The sequence below is a fragment of the Bubalus bubalis genome, chromosome 18, assembly GCF_019923935.1.
Source record: "Bubalus bubalis isolate 160015118507 breed Murrah chromosome 18, NDDB_SH_1, whole genome shotgun sequence".
Lineage (NCBI taxonomy): Eukaryota > Metazoa > Chordata > Mammalia > Artiodactyla > Bovidae > Bubalus > Bubalus bubalis.
This window is the reverse complement of record NC_059174.1, coordinates 9,994,338-10,009,205: the sequence shown is the minus strand read 5'-3', so window position 1 is coordinate 10,009,205 and position 14,868 is coordinate 9,994,338. Positions and strand designations below refer to the sequence as shown.

Genomic DNA, 14,868 nt, shown 5'->3' with positions numbered 1-14,868 from the left:
AGCACGTGGTTGACGTGGGTTCGTTGACTCGGCAGGTGCTGCCTGGAGGCCTGGGGGGTGGTCTCCGTGCTGGTCGGTGCCTTCATCTTCGGGCAGAGCACGGTGGCGGCCGTCATGGAGCTGCTGTGAGGGGCGGCCCGCGCTCCAGCAGGACGGGGGCCCCCGCGGCTGCCTGCATCTGGCCGTGAGAACCATGTGACCTCTTCATTAAGAAGCTGGAGAAACTGACTTGTCCGTCCTTCCCAGGCTGTGCCTCTGGGCTTCCACTGGGTCCCGGGGTGTCTGGTGTGGTGGTGAGAGGTGGTGTAGGCCCTGCACGTGACCACAGACCTGGGGGCTTCAGGCCAGAGCGGCCAGAGCTCTCAGTCTGGAGCCTGGGAGTCTGGGGTCAGGGTGTGCGTGGGGCTACACTCCCTCTCCCCACCTGCTGCCTCCAGCCCCCTGGTGCCTGCTGGCCACCCTGGTGCTCCTGGGCGTGTCTGCACCCGCCGTGTCTGTCTCCAGCTACCTGTGTGTCCACGTGTCCCTCTTAGAGGGCCCAGGGGACCTCATCTTACTTGGGATGTGCAAAGAGCCTCTTTCCAAGTAAGGTCACATTCACCATTTCCTGGGGTTAGGACTGCAGCTTATGTTTCTGGGGGACAGTACACCCCATAACTGGGGAGTAGGTGCTGAGGCCCAGGGAACCCTGCTTTGGGGTGTTGGGGTCAAAGACACGAGGTGAAGGCATGGCTTGGTGGATGAGAGCCCAGGGGGGCTGGGGGTGCCATCGGTTGAGGGTGGCAGGGCACTCAAGCTGGTGCTCAGGCCAGGGCACGGGGGGCCTGAGATGTATACCCTGAGTTGGCCTCTCTCTGGTGGGTGGGACCCCAAGGAGAGGCCCTTGTCCTCCCACTGGCTGGACCAGAAGAGCCTGGAGGCCAAGCGCGCTGTCTGCTCTGTGGGTCCCTTCCGACCCCACCCTGATTCTGGGCTGTGGTGCAGCGGGGTCTGCGGGCTCAGGGTGGAGGACTGGCCACTGCTGCTGCATCGAGCCACCGTGCTCGCTTGTGCTGAGCCTGCCCAGGGCCTGGGACCCCTGGATGGACATGGCTGGATTCCGGCCGCTCCTCCTCTGCCCCGGGACGTCCACCGGAAGCCAGCGGTGCCCGCGCCTGCAGGGGCTGACATCTGAGGACACCTCCCCCAGGTAGGCAGTGGCCGGGTCGCGCTGCGTCACGTCGGGTGTGTGCGACGACGTCTTGATGGAACTGTCACGTGGTTTGCCTGTCTCCCAGCTTGTCCCCCTGTGCTGATGTTGCTTTGGGACGTTGATTCACATGCCACACGGTCAGAGTGTGCAGTCTGGGTGTCTGTGGGTATATAGAGTGGCTCCGTTGTCCGCAGTACCCAACTCCCGTGCATTTGTAGCCCCAGAGAAACCCAGGACCTGCAGCCCTGAATCCCCCTCCTCTCTCCCTCTGGTCCCTGGTAACCGTGGCTCTGCGCTCTGTCTCTATGGACTTGCCCGTTCCAGACATTCCGTATGAATGCACGCACACGATACGTGGTCTTTTGTGTCCGGCTTCTTGGACTTAGCATACGTTTTCAAACATTTTTACAGGTCAGGGAACTGAGGTTTAGGAACCTCAAGGCTGCCTGTCCTGTGAGCTTCAGAGTTGGGTTGGGACTAATGAGGGGTTGAATTCCAATCATCTGTCTTCTGAGCTGTAGCCAAGGCGGGGGAACTAGTCGACCCTGGGGGCAGGGCTGGGGCCTCTGCCCCCCCAGTGCCCTGGCTGTCCCTGAAGACTCGGACCCCATGAGGGGATAAGGGACCCTTCTCCAGGTGCTCTGATCAGCTCTACACCTCGCGTCCTCCTGAATGAGGGTCTCAGAACCGGCACATGAGCTGAGAAGTGAGATCATGGAGCGTTTAGCACCTGGAGCTGGTGTAGATGAACAGAGAGTTACATTAACCCTGCATGCTTGGTTCCGGGGTGCTGGCTGGGAGGCTGGGCCATGATAGGGTCCTGGGTAAGAACCAAGCATGGCGGGCAAGGGGTGTGCTTAAAGGGATTCTGTGTGATAAGTGGCTTTGGAGTCAGACCACTGGTTTTGAACACTATCTGCCATTTGCTTTCTCAAAATCCAGTAAGTTTATTATGAACCTCCCCTAAGAATCCATTTCCCCACCAGCCAAACCAGAGCAGGTTTACTGTGTGTGAGGCAATGTGAGAATTAAAAGGTGATGGTTTATGTACAGCAGCTGGTGGGCGACCCAAGCAATGGTGCTCTCATTTCCAGAAAATCTAGGTTGAGATGAGGAGGTGAACACAGATCCAAGGGGAAAAGGGAATGACCAGACACGTGGGCTCCCTGCAATGCAGGAGAGGATGGCAGGGAGGGGGTGGCCTGACACTGATGCTGGAAGGGTGGGGGGCTCCTGGAGGGGTGACGAGGATTGCCCCCAGGCACCAGTGTTCCGCCTCTGACAGGCACAGATGGGGTTCCCATAGGACCAAGCCTCAGATCAGGTGTGATCATGCAGGGCGGGGATGCAGACAGACACGAGGCTGAGGCCCGCGCTCCAGGGGCAGGTTGAAGTCCCCTCCACCAGGGAAGCAGCTGTGGGACGGAGGGCTGGAGTGCATGCTCCAGCCCAGGGTGGTCCTAGCAGGGGCTGTGGGTCTGGCATGTCTTGGCTGACCCCGCCTGCCGCTTACCAGCCCTGTGACTGAGCCAGGCCCATCCCTGCTTCCAACAGCCCTCAGCCTCAGGTGACTGACCCAGGAAACCTCCGTGAGTGTGGTTCTCAGCCCTGGTGTCCTTCCTTGGAGCTGGGGCAGCCTCCCCCACCACCCTTCCCTTCCAACGCTGGCCCTTGGCTTTCACCCTCTTCGCTCCCCTCTGAAATGAAGCTGCGGGCAGCCGCTCCCTCCCCAGATAGCCATGAGGCTCAGCTGAGAGAGACCCACAGAGCCGGGCCGTCACAGGGTCCTGGTCCATCGATGGTGACCCCTGTGCTGGCGTGTAGAGACCCTTCTGTCTCAAGTGACTGCTGTGAACAGGGCAGTCCAGGTGACATGTTCTGCTCGGAGTGGCCTGGGCTGCAGGGGGTCTGCGTGTCCTGGGCAAGGGAGCTTCCAGTGGCTCAGGTCCCCCCCCGGGACCACACGGCGACCAGCCCAGCCCCGAGGGGTGGCCTGTGCCCCACCAGAGTGGTGGGCGCACCACTCCCACGGCAGGCTTCGGTCCTGAACTGGACACGAGGAACACAGGTGGTGAATGTGTTTGGGCAAGTGAGTTGACTGTGACTTTTTTTTAAAAAGAAATGAGATTCAGGTAACATAAACTATCTTGAAGCCGAGCCTCTCCACACCGCTGAGCGTCCCGTTCCCAAAGCCCTTCCCACACTGTCACTCCCCCGCAATCCCTCAGCTGCTTTCCACTTCTAGGGGCTTAACTCTTCCAGATGTTCCCTGTGAATGGGGTTGTACCGACGTGGCTGCCTGTGCCCGTGAGGGCACCGTGCCGCAGCCTGGGCCAGGACGTCGTCCCTCCCGACGGCTGATCTGCAGTCTGCTGCCCAGATGGGCCACACTCAGGAGTCTGCTCACCCACTACGCACACTTGTGTGTTCTGCCTCCTGGCTCATGTGTGAATACATGGGCACAGGACCCTGCTTCACCGTGTCGGTTCTTTGGGGCCTCGTACACCCCTGGGGTGGAGCTGTGGGGTTGTGTGGCAACTCCGTGTCCAGCTGTTGGGACCTGTGTTAATCCAGGGCCGTTGCTCTCCTACACTGGGTGCGAGGTGGTCAGGGGGCACAGGTGGCAGCCCTGGGCGCTCCGGATTTGCTGCCTGCCTGTCGGGGTCTTGGGTTCCCCGCCTGCCCGTCCCAGGATGCCACAGGAGGCAGCGAGGGCGCCCGGCCCTGGAGGGTAGAGTGAGTGGAGGCTCTCGCACCTTTGCGGGTGGGTGGGTGTTCGGAGCCTGCTCCTCCCCTGCGGAATCTGAGGTGGTGCGAAGTGCCTGTGGCCATAGTCAGCACAGATCTGCATGACGGGAGGGCTTGGACAGGGTGGGCCCAGGTAACGGGGGCTCCTCAGCTGCACCTCCAAGAGCCCCGACCCCCGAGGATACTGTTGCTCAAACAGCAGAGCGGCTCGGAGCGGTCTGGGTGCTGGGGAGGTATGGGTGTGTGTGTGTGTGTGTGGGGTGGCTCTTACGGGGACCCCCTGCAGCAGCCTTGGTGCGAGCCAGGCAGCTCCTGGTCTCCAGAGGAGGGGTCTCCTCCCCCTTCCCAGGTAAGAAAACAGAGGCTGAGGAAGGCTGGCTGCAGGGACACAGCTGGGATTTGAGTCTGCACTTCACCCTTCTGTCAAGGCCCCGTGGTTGCACTGGTTTTGCATGAGGCGCTGGCGTCAAGCCCTGGGAGGCCGTGCGAGGGGGACCCGCGGCTTCACGGCTCCCCAGCCGCCCGAGGAGGCAGAGCCCCACCCTGCAGTGGCGGCTTGATTGACAGCACCGGTCCCAGCTGGGGCTGCAGAGACCAGACCTGGTCCTGCCATGAGGGCGCCGTGGCCCAGCTCCAGGGCCGTCTGTCTCCTCCCCAGCTCCCCCGTCCTCGTGCCTGGCGGTTCTGCCTCCTCCTCTAGGAAAGGGACGCAGGGCCCTTTCCTTTCTTGACCCGAGACTTGTGTGTCCTGTTGCTCTCCTGCAACTTGGCCAGGGAGACAGAGGGGAAGTCACAGAGCATCCAGAGTCGGCTTTGAATGAGGTCTGGGACTTGGCCTTCTGGCCGGAGCATCAAGTTCATAATGTGCAGTGAGAGAGAGACTGTGCCCAGTCAGGTCTGGCTTCTAGGACCCTGGAATGTCCCCCCTGACACAAGGTGGGGTCTTGGCTCAGGTTTCATGGCTAATAAAGTGGTTTCCCTCCCCAGCTGTCACAGAAAATAGCACACACACACACACACACACACACACACAGCTGTCCCCATTGGGAGTTTATTTGGTGCTCGTCCCGGGCGGCTGTTTGCCCAGCAGGGCACTGCTACGTGGGGTCTACTGCCGCCTGTGGGCTCAGCCCAGGCCTAGGGTGGGCACTACAGGGTCTTGGCCCCCTACCACGTGGAGGAGTGGCAACCAGGGAGAGTGAGGGAGAGGTGGACGGAGACTGGTCATGCGTGGCCGTCTGCTGGCGGGGGAGCCGCCTCCATCACCACTGCCCTCCAGCATCAGCAGGGCCCCGGCAGCTCAGACGCTGCTCTGCCGCCAAGGGTGGGGGAGGGGGGTGCCAGGGGAGGGGTGCGCCTTCACTTTGAACAGCAGGAAGAGACACTCTTATTTGGAAGTATACTGAAAAGACAGCTAGTATACCAAAGTTTCTAGAAAAGAGTGGACATCCTTTGTCAGAGGGAGCAGGGCGGCAGACGCATCTGTGGGACCTCGGGGAGGCGGTCAGTCACGGCCCAGGGTGCACCAAGCAGCTGGAGAGGGAGAGAGATGGGTTACGGTGGGGGTGCGAGCAGCAGGCCCTGCCCCCGCTCAGGGCAGAAGACCGGTGCCTGCAGACCCTCCTGCATCCGGCGCCCCAGGGGTGCTTGCTGGTTGTCCCCCCGGTGGCGAATCACATATCCAAGGAGCAGACTTGCCTTTACATTGCCCGTATGCCCATTTGAAAAAGTAAACTTTCTAGGACGTGAATTTGTCTTTCCACCGCGGCCTGGTAAAGCCGACTCGACAGAGGAGCCCCTAATTCACTGACAGGAGAGACTGACGTCTGGTTAAAGGAGACGTGAAGGGAAAAGTATCTGTAAATAAAATTGCTCTTGGGTCTGTAATTTTGTACCTGCTGCTCCAGTAGCTCAGTATTTTCTGGAGCTAACATCTAAATCGGGCTCCATTCAAAAACGGGAGTACCATGTAGAGCCGCCAGCCCAGGAGGAAGGTGTGCACCGCAGTCTCGCGGGTGGGTGACCGGCGGCCCGGTTTAGCTAATGGGTGCTTTAAAATCCGCCTGTAGCCCGACATCAAGGAAGTGAGGGGGAAACTTATCTTGCCAGTTAGAGCATTAGACTCTTTCTTGGCCCTGGAGTTCTGTGAAACCCCTGGGGGAGGGAAGGTGATGCTGGGGAAGAAATGGGGGTTAAATTATGTAGAAGGGGGTGTTCACAGCTTCTGCCCTCCCCCAGAGCCAGGACAACTGTCTTACCTGTGCCAGGCAGGCCCTCGTTCACCAGCTGCGCCACCCAGTCAAGGGTGGCTTTACATGGAACAGGGACCATAGCTATTTCGCATGTTTGATTTTCCACAGGTACAAACGTGGTTTCAGATTTTGTTAGAGTTCCAAAAAATGCACACAGTGTCGGAACGTCACGTTTTATGTACCTGTTGTTCACTCACCAAGTCGTGTCGACTCTTGGCGACTCCATGGACTGCACTAGGCTTCCCTGTCCCTCACCATCTCCTGGAGTTTGGCTAAGATTTTATATGCTAGCATTTGGCAGTTGGAACCATAGTTCTTGGTGGCTACATATGTATGTATAATAATTATAAACTATGTAATACATATACACACACATATCTGCATCTGTGACTTTTTTGTATATTAAGTACTGTTTCAATGTTACAGTCATTTTTAGAGTTATTGTAATGAGTATCGTGTGTTCTCAAATCTGTAGAAGTCCAGCCTGCCACACGCTGGGCTCGGGGCCGCCTCCCAGCCACCTGGTGCCCGAGGCTCCTCTGTGTTGAGCACTCACTCATGGACTACACTTCCTAGCAGCTAAGAGAACAGAGGCTTCCTGGGTGGCTCAGTGGTAAGGAACCCGCCTGCTAAAGCAGGAGACTCAGGTTCAATCCCTGGGTCAACAAGATCCCCTGGAGAAGGAGATGGCAACCCTCCTGCCTGGGAAATCTGATGGACAGAGGAGCCTGGTGGGCTACAGTCCATGAGGTCACAAAGTCAGACACGACTGAGCGTCAGAACACCAACAAGAGAACCGAGGAGTCTGTGGACATCTGGGTCCTGCTGCTTCTGCCAGGCCTGAGGTGTCCCCATGCCCCTGTGGCTGCTCCAGACCTCTTCCCTAGTACCTGGCACGGAGATCCGGGAGAAGGCCTCAGGCTGGCTCAGCGTGTCCACCTTGACGTGCCGGAACGCCTTGCACACAGGGCTCTGTAGGTGCCTACAACCCAGGGAGACGCCTGTGAGCTGCTGGGGGTTGGAGCGGGGTCTGAGTCTGACCCTGGGCTGGGGGCTCTGACTAGTCAGCCAAGCTCAGGGGCCAGAGCCTTCGTGGGAAGGTAAGAAGGCCCGGCATGACTGCTGGGGCCCCGAGGGTACAACAGCCTGGTTCTCGCCTCCCCCTGAGCAGACTTCAACAAGAGAACTTTCTTTTTGGATTTTTATCCTTGGGCAGCAGTTTCTGAACAGGAGCACCCTTGGCCTCAGCTCGCAGGGCTGGCGAGGAACCTGGATTCAGCTCCCAGATGGAGGGGTGCAGGACCAGCCTCCGGAGTGGTGGATGCCACTGGGTCCCCAACTCCTCACCCACCCCCGCGGGCTGGAAGCCAGAGCGCGTGTGTGCCAAGCCTACCGCTTCCACTCCTCCTCCGTCTCCCAGAACTCATAGACCACGAAGGTGACGCCATCCGCCAGCCTCACGGCAGCGATGCTGCAAGAGGAAAGGCCCGAGTCAGTGGCCACCTCCCAGGATGCAGAGAGGGCCCCACAGGCCCAGCCCCACCACTGCCCTGCCCTGCCCACAAAGGAGCCCAAACCGGGCGCCCAGAGCCAGGAAACAGGTTCCCAAAAGCTGTGGTCCAGGACAGGGCCCTCTTGGAACATGCTTCCTTTCTGATCAGAACCCCAGGACCGCCCCCTGCTCTGACAGCTGCATGTACAGCGCTGCTGCCTGGAGCGAGGCCTGGCCCCTGCAGTGCCTAGCGCCTGGCTGTGGCCCCTGCAGTGCCTAGCGCCTGGCTGTTGAATGAATTCCAATGAAATGCCGTTTTTTAAAAGGCCTTTTTATTCATTAAAAAAAAACCCTGTTTTTTTTTTTTTTCCCATCTGTAACATCCATCTTTATTAGAAACATTTTTAAATACATGACAAATAGAGGCTCTCTATAGATTAAAAAAAAAAACCTAACAACTTAAAGTGAAAAGTAGTATCAATTGAAAAAAGATCTTGAAAACATACCAGTTTAGAGAATAACTTTTCTTCTATCTAGTAAACCATTCTGTGATAAAAATCTGATATAATTTCTACTATGTTAATAAAAGTTATATGAGGCACTATAAACTTACTGATTTTGTTTTCTTTCCAGATTATCTCCAAGAGATGAAGTTATGATTTAAAAAAAATCTGATAGCAAAGTTATTAAGTCATTATTCATAACATCAATATTTTTATACAAATACTGGGTATTTTTGTACAACTGGGAAAATAAACCACATTTTCTATTTCTTTTCTAGACATGTTTTGCATGAAGGCAAAATATTTAAATCTTGTTTTTCTTTGCCATGAAAATTCTTCAGAAAAGGCTTTTCAAATAACTACATTAGCCATATTTTCATAGCTGTATTCTAAGTGGGTTAAATAATTGATCAAGAGAAGAATATGGTCAAAAAGGTACCCAGGGAATCATCGAGGAAAAAAAACCTTTTTTCCCTGGAACATAAACTTAAGTTTAGAAAAGTTTCTTCTGTGATGTGGGATTGTTAGGGGATAAATTTCATAAGGTCGAATCAAACCTCCTTCTCACGATTTCAAGTTCTACATGATCTTAGGGACCAAAATAACATGTTGTGAAAAACAATATGGCAAGTTATCTGGAGTACAAACTTAAGATTCTCTAAATGATAAAGGTTACCCATAGGGGAAGCTATCAGATTTACTTCAAAGCAGCTAAACCTTCTTTTATCCAGGTGTATATATAAGCAACATTCCATACCATTAAACATTTGCTCCTTTTTGAAATATTTTGGCTTCTAGCACACCAGTCTCCTAACTTCTAGCTTAAAAACCTACCTTTAAAAATAAAAGCATCTTCCACGCTGTCCTCTGTAATCCTTGTCTCATTTAATCCTTAGAAACAGGCCTGGCCGGAGTCCCAGGCCACTCCGGCCTTCCCTGAGACGCAGGATACTCACCTTGTTCAGACAGACGGACAGACCCAGGCTGGGGGCTCTTAGAGCAACGGCGGGGGAGGCGGGGGGGTGGCCTCTAAGAACGTGGCCAACCAGGGCAGGGTAGGGGAAGAGGAGGAGGCCCGGCCTCTGAGATCACAGCGCCGCCCCCTCTGGGAAGCCCTCCCTGCTCCTCTTCCCCACGCGCTCAGCAGCACAGAGCCCCCAGCATCCTCGGAGAGGGGACGCCCATTGCTTGCGGCGTCTGCTGTATAATCACAGCAGCTCCAGGTTCTGCCACTCAGGATGCAAACAGGGCTGCTAATCGCATCATTACTTCATTACCTCCAGCCTGAGGTTACCCGCCGGCTGAGGCTCCTTTCTCGATGATGGGATGGGCTCGGGCCTGTGTGCCACCTGGTCATTAGGGGGACCCTGGCCCCGCCCAGAGGTGGCCTCGCTCCTTACAGCCTGCCCCGCTGTGGGCAGAGGTCACCAAGGGATGGGCTTCGTCTCCATTTGGTAATTGCAGGGCAGAGAAAAGCAATTAGTGCTTGTGTTTGCTTGGCTGACACACTGGTTTCAGGGGCACGGGGTGAGGCCTCTGGCTGGGAGGACATAGCAGGCAGGCTTGGGGTGCATGGAAGACACAAGAGTCATGCAACAAATAGGATGCCCTACTGTGTGCCGTCTCCAGCCTGCCTGCCCAGCTATGGGCCTTCTTCCACGCTTTCTCCAGTGACGAGCACACGGCTCTGGTGGCCCTGGGTGACACCTGGATGCCCACCACCCCCAGGGTCCCCCAACTTGTATGCCGGCACCTTGAATGTAATGGCATCTAGAGTGTGATGTGGCCCAAAGGCCTGTGTGAGCCCCCGCCCACTCACCTGATACTCTGTGACGTCTCCAGCTCAGCCAGCATCCCTACCCGCCAACCCCACCCCACCCCCTCGCCCCCAGTAAATTTCTGAAGCCAAAGAATCTCAGACTCCACCTGGCCTCCTTTTTCTACAGCCTGCCTCCCACCCTGGCCCTGGGCTGGTCCGGTCAGCCCCACTCCAAAGCAGATCCCAGCTCTGCCCACATTGTGCCAAGTGCTAGTCCCCTCCCTCTCCCTAGCTGCCTAGCTGCCCAGCTGCACGTCCATCCAGCCGCCACACGTCCATATACGAGGGAGGAGGCAGGACTGGGCCCCGCTCCGGCCTTAGCATCTCCCCCGTGGTACCTGATACCTGGAACAAGCAGGGCCTGCCTATCTGCCCCCCGCCCCCCATCTCACCCACCACCCCTGGGTCACCCCGTGGAGCCGCACTCTGTCGTGTGTTCCTAGACACGCTCCCCTCGCTGCCACTCCGGGTCTGGGTGGGTGGGGCATCATTATTTAGGCCTCAGCACCCAGCAGCCCCTTCCTGAAGACCCCCACCCCGTTCCTGGCCTCCGCAGCACCCGCCGCCAACTGGAATCATCTGCCCCCCTCCTGCCACCAGGAATTAGCACTCAGCAACAGCAGCAGCCTGAGTCACGCTGCACCCCCAGGCCTGGCCCCCGCCCCCCACTTCACCAGGAAGCAGGTGGAGGCACATGTGCTCGGGAGGGAGAGAAATCAGCTAGGGGGGAGCGTAGAATAGAGACGGGGAACAGGCGTGGAGCCCACAGCTACTGTCTGCCAGTGGGCCACCGCCGGGAGAGGAGGGAGCCCAGCGGCTTGTGCCAACAGCCCTTGGGGACACCCCCAGCCGGACGCAGGCCTTGGCAGCAGGGACTGCGGCAGGGGGCCCTGAGGAGCAGCCACGACAGCAAGCAGGGCAGTTAACACAGCGGGCACTGGGGCCAGGCTCCGCCCGATGCCCCCCATGGTGCATCGCTCCACGGAGGCCTCCAACCACCCAGTTAGTGGCCCCCCCTTTACAGGTGAGCAAGCTGAGGTCAGGGAGACGAAGTCACTGGGAGATTTGCACAGCAAGGAAGAGCCAGAGCGAGGACTCGCCCCTGGCTCCTGTAACCACCCCGCTAGGTGCGTCGCTGGCGTCCGGGGTGTTCTCAGGGACAAAGCTGCTTGGGCCAGGCCCCCGGCCCGTGGCTTACTCACTGGAAGCAGTTCCTGGTCCCAGCGGTGCCCCGCACATACTGGCGCAGAGAGTCCAGGAAGTCACCCAGCTGCTCGGGGCACACGGCCATCTCCTGCCGGACCAGCTGCAGGTGCTGCGGGCCACAGGACCCATGAGCCACCCCCTCACCCAGGACCCCACCCGGCCCTGGGGGGCACAGCCCAGGACCCAGCAGCCTCCCCAGGACAGGACACCTTGGTCAGAATAAACCCGAGCCCCCAACCCCACTACACACGCTCGTCATCTTTGTGAAAACTGGCAAAAATGAACTAAAAGCAGCAGTCCCACACAAGTGCTGAAGAACAGACAAGGGGGTTTAGAGAGGCTCGAGAGAGACTGCAAGGCACTGGGGCCAAGACACAACAGAATGAATGGTCTGCAGAACTGCTTCTGATTGAATCAGTGTCTGCTGATCACGTTGCTCCAAGCCAGAGAACACCCCCGGGAAGGGAAGGAGGCCACCTGCCGGGGCTGCACATCCCCCTGAGCTGGTCCTGGGTGGGGGTGGGGGTGTCAGGGACACTGAGCCTCCTGCATCTTGAGTCCAGGTCCAGAAGGGGACGGGGCCACAGGGAGGGGTCCTCACCATGTTGGTGCCTTCTTCGTCCGAGAGATGCTGCTGAAGGTCAAACCAAAGGGTCTGCAACAACAAAGCATGAAGAGAGGCTGGAGACTGAGGCCCCCTCTGCCCAGGAGGCTTCCAGGACCACCACAAGGACACAGAGCACCAGAGAGCTCCGGCCCCTCCACCCGAAGTTCCAGGGACCCTAAAGTCCCGGGGCTGGTGGGAGCTCCCAGGGCCAGCCCTCTCTGGGCGGGACTCAGCCCGCAGTGCTGGCTCAGTGGGTACCGAGGAAGCCAGGCTGGAAAGCCACCCAGAGGCACAGATTCCGTCTGGCTGTGGCACCAGACCCCAGAGGCCAAGCAGACCTACCGCAAAGAACACAGAGGAGGCTCCCTCCTGCTGAGCCCAGAAGGCTGGGGGGCTGCCACAACTGCTGGCAACAGACTGCCCGACTTGCGAGTCACCCCCGACCTGGGGCCTCAGGAATACAACGGTCTGAATGAGGTGGTCTGTGCTTGCTGGCCCCTGACTGACCTCGGGCTAAAGGCTTTACACCAACTCTCAGGTAACTTCCCAGACTCTCAGGCAGAGGCTGCCCCACTGTCAGCACTGCGGAAGCAAGGAGCCCATGCAGCCCCCTTCTGACCCCGTGCTGGGGGCTGCCGCAGTGCCCAGCACCCCATCTCAGAGCAGAGAACCCAAGGGCCGCAGGAGCTGGTCCAGGCTCCGAGCCCGAGTTTGAGGCCGGGCCCCTTCCCCCTGATCCATGGAATCCTTTAACTTGGGCTCCCCAACAGATGCCACCTTTGTACCCTCCCTGTCCATCCTCCACGAGGAAAGCCGTGTCCCTGGCACAGGGTGTGTCTGTCTGTCTGCTCTACACAAGCATGTGTGTGAGGCGTGTTGCCTGGTTGTTAGAGAAAACAGAGTAGCAGATATACAAGTCCGTGACCTGAGCGGCCACCACCTTGAAATTCTTAATAATGTTGGAACCAGGGGCCCCGTCTGGGACCACGGCTGGTCCCAGACAGGTGCTGACTTTCCGGGGACGCAGGGTGTAAGTGGGCTCCTGGAGAGTGGGGGCTGCGTTTCGCCCCCTAGGTTTCTCCTGGCGCGCAGGGCCACGTGAGGGTGAGGATGAAGCAGAGATGAGGGGAGGGGATGGTGGCACCCAGGTCTGCGTCCCCCTCTGCCTACCTCGCCTGTGCTCCAGGGAGCCCAGGCCCTGCCAGGAGGGCTCAGGCCGTTCTGTGGAGGGCGGGGCCTGGCTCCTGCTCGCGGCCCGGGGCCAATCAGAGGCCGGAAGAGGCCCGCCCCGACTCCAGGACGCCCAGGTGCTCCTTGGTTTCCAGCCAGCTGGTTGTTAAGGCGACTGGGGCGCTAAAAATAAGCTTCAAAGAGCCTCCCTCTGGGGGCGCCCGCGGAGTTGTTATGACAACCAGGCCTCAGGTCCCGGCGGAGTCTTTCCTACCGCTCCCACCAAGTAGCCGGCTTTGGGCGGGCGGTGGGGTGGAGGGGGGCGGAGATCCTTGCGGCCCTGCAGGTGAGCCTCCCCGCCTCGGACTCTCCCCCAAGTCTGGGCCTCGGCCTCCTCCTGGGGAGCCCCACCCAGGGCCCTCACGGATCTCTCAGAACTAACCCACAAAACCATCAAAGCACTATTTTTCTTTTGCCCTTTTGCAAAAGATAGAAGTTTCAGAAGATCAGAAATGTAAAATAGCCACTGTGACCCTGCAGCCCAGAGATACGTTATCTTGGTTTACGTAGATATACAGGTATGGTGTGTGCACGTGTATATAAGTTCTGGTATCAGAATGTCTCATAATAATGGTGAAATAATAGTGCTAATATTAAATGCTAACTAAGTAAGCAGTAGGCTCTGTGCAAAGCCATTAAGATATTTTATCTAATCCGCACAACAACCCTATGAGAGGTGCCATTCTGATTATCTCCTCTATGGTTAGGGGACGACTCTGAGGCTCAGAGAGAGTAAGTCACTGGCCCAAGGTCACACAGCTGTTAAGTGGTATAGCCAGGATTCAAATACAGGCAGGCTGATACCAGTGCTTACTGGTAAACTTTAACTGTTTGCTCTCTTTCTTCCAATAAACGGTCATTGTTATGGGCTGAATTGTGTTCCCCCCAAATTCATAGGTTGAATTCCCAACCCCCAGTGCGGCAAAACGTGACTGATTTGCAGACAGGACACTTGAAAAGTGACTGCGTGAGAACAAGGTCACACAGGTGGGCCCTAATCCAGTATGACTGGTGTCCTTGTAAGATACCGGGACACAGACACATGGCTGTCTACACGCCCCAGAGGAAGGCCGCGGGAGGACCAGCCCTGCCGGCATCCTGATTCCAGACTCCACGTGTCAGAGGATAAGAGCCTGGGTTTGAGCCCCTTGCCTGTGCTCCGTGGCTCCGGCAGCCCTGAGATGCTGGCACAGTCAGGTCCCGAGTAACTACTGAGTCATGAAACACTCTGAAATCATGATTCCAGTTTCCATCGCTTGCAGCCGGGCCACTTCACATTTAAAAGGCTTCACACTGCCGGTCACTCTCACCTCTCCTAGACCTCACCTCACCTCAGCTGCCACTACGCTGGGTCCGGGCTGCCACCTACCCAAGCCACCCGAGGCCTTACAGACTCCTTGCCGCTCAGTCCCCTTGCCGCCCACTCTCTGCTCCTCGACAACCCCCTCCTGGCTGCCCACCCACTCTCATAGCTCTCTTCCCCAGGCCCCATACAGGTACAAAGGTCATGTTCCCGGGGTCTCCCCTTAGCACACCACCCCCAACCCTGCCCAGGGGCATTTAGGTTCCCCAACTTCCCTCTTGTAAGCTCCGGCCTAGCTCCGCCCTCCCTGGGGGGCTGGGAGGGTGTAGGGGGATGGAGGGATGGATGTGGGGGCTCAGCGGGCTCACCTTGTTCTCCAGCCGTCCAATGAGCCCCGCCAGCCTGCTGATCTGGGCGTCCAGGCCATCCTCCTTGGGGTCCGAGGTGCCTGGGAAAGAGGAACAGAGATGCTGACGGGGGCAGGGCCAGGCCGGAGTGGGAGCACCCCCTCCCCCG

At 57.9% G+C, this 14,868-nt stretch overlaps 2 protein-coding genes across 10 annotated transcripts in view; one reads left to right on the top strand and one right to left on the bottom strand.

Annotated features, from left to right (window-relative positions):
- SLC38A8 (solute carrier family 38 member 8) overlaps positions 1–7,101 on the top strand; it is a 46,300-nt gene extending 39,199 nt beyond the window's left edge. The window contains exons 12-13 of one of the 4 annotated variants that reach the window (XM_044932205.1): positions 36–1,189; positions 6,668–7,101. In XM_044932205.1, the coding sequence (XP_044788140.1) occupies positions 36–129 (94 nt within the window). In that variant the 3' untranslated portion in view covers positions 130–1,189; positions 6,668–7,101. Of the gene's footprint in view, positions 1–35; positions 1,190–4,289; positions 4,580–6,300; positions 6,554–6,667 lie in introns of those variants that run through there. The other 3 variants (XM_044932204.1, XM_044932206.1, XM_044932208.1) reach the window with 3 other exon arrangements.
- NECAB2 (N-terminal EF-hand calcium binding protein 2) overlaps positions 4,976–14,868 on the bottom strand; it is a 54,299-nt gene continuing 44,406 nt past the window's right edge. For all 6 annotated transcript variants that reach the window (XM_025268455.2, XM_025268454.2, XM_006045738.4 and 3 more), the window contains 6 exons: positions 14,721–14,800; positions 11,814–11,867; positions 11,209–11,321; positions 7,586–7,663; positions 7,083–7,174; positions 4,976–5,473 (listed from right to left, as the gene is read on the bottom strand). In XM_025268455.2, the coding sequence (XP_025124240.1) occupies positions 5,445–5,473; positions 7,083–7,174; positions 7,586–7,663; positions 11,209–11,321; positions 11,814–11,867; positions 14,721–14,800 (446 nt within the window). In that variant the 3' untranslated portion in view covers positions 4,976–5,444. The remainder of the gene's footprint in view (positions 5,474–7,082; positions 7,175–7,585; positions 7,664–11,208; positions 11,322–11,813; positions 11,868–14,720; positions 14,801–14,868) is intronic.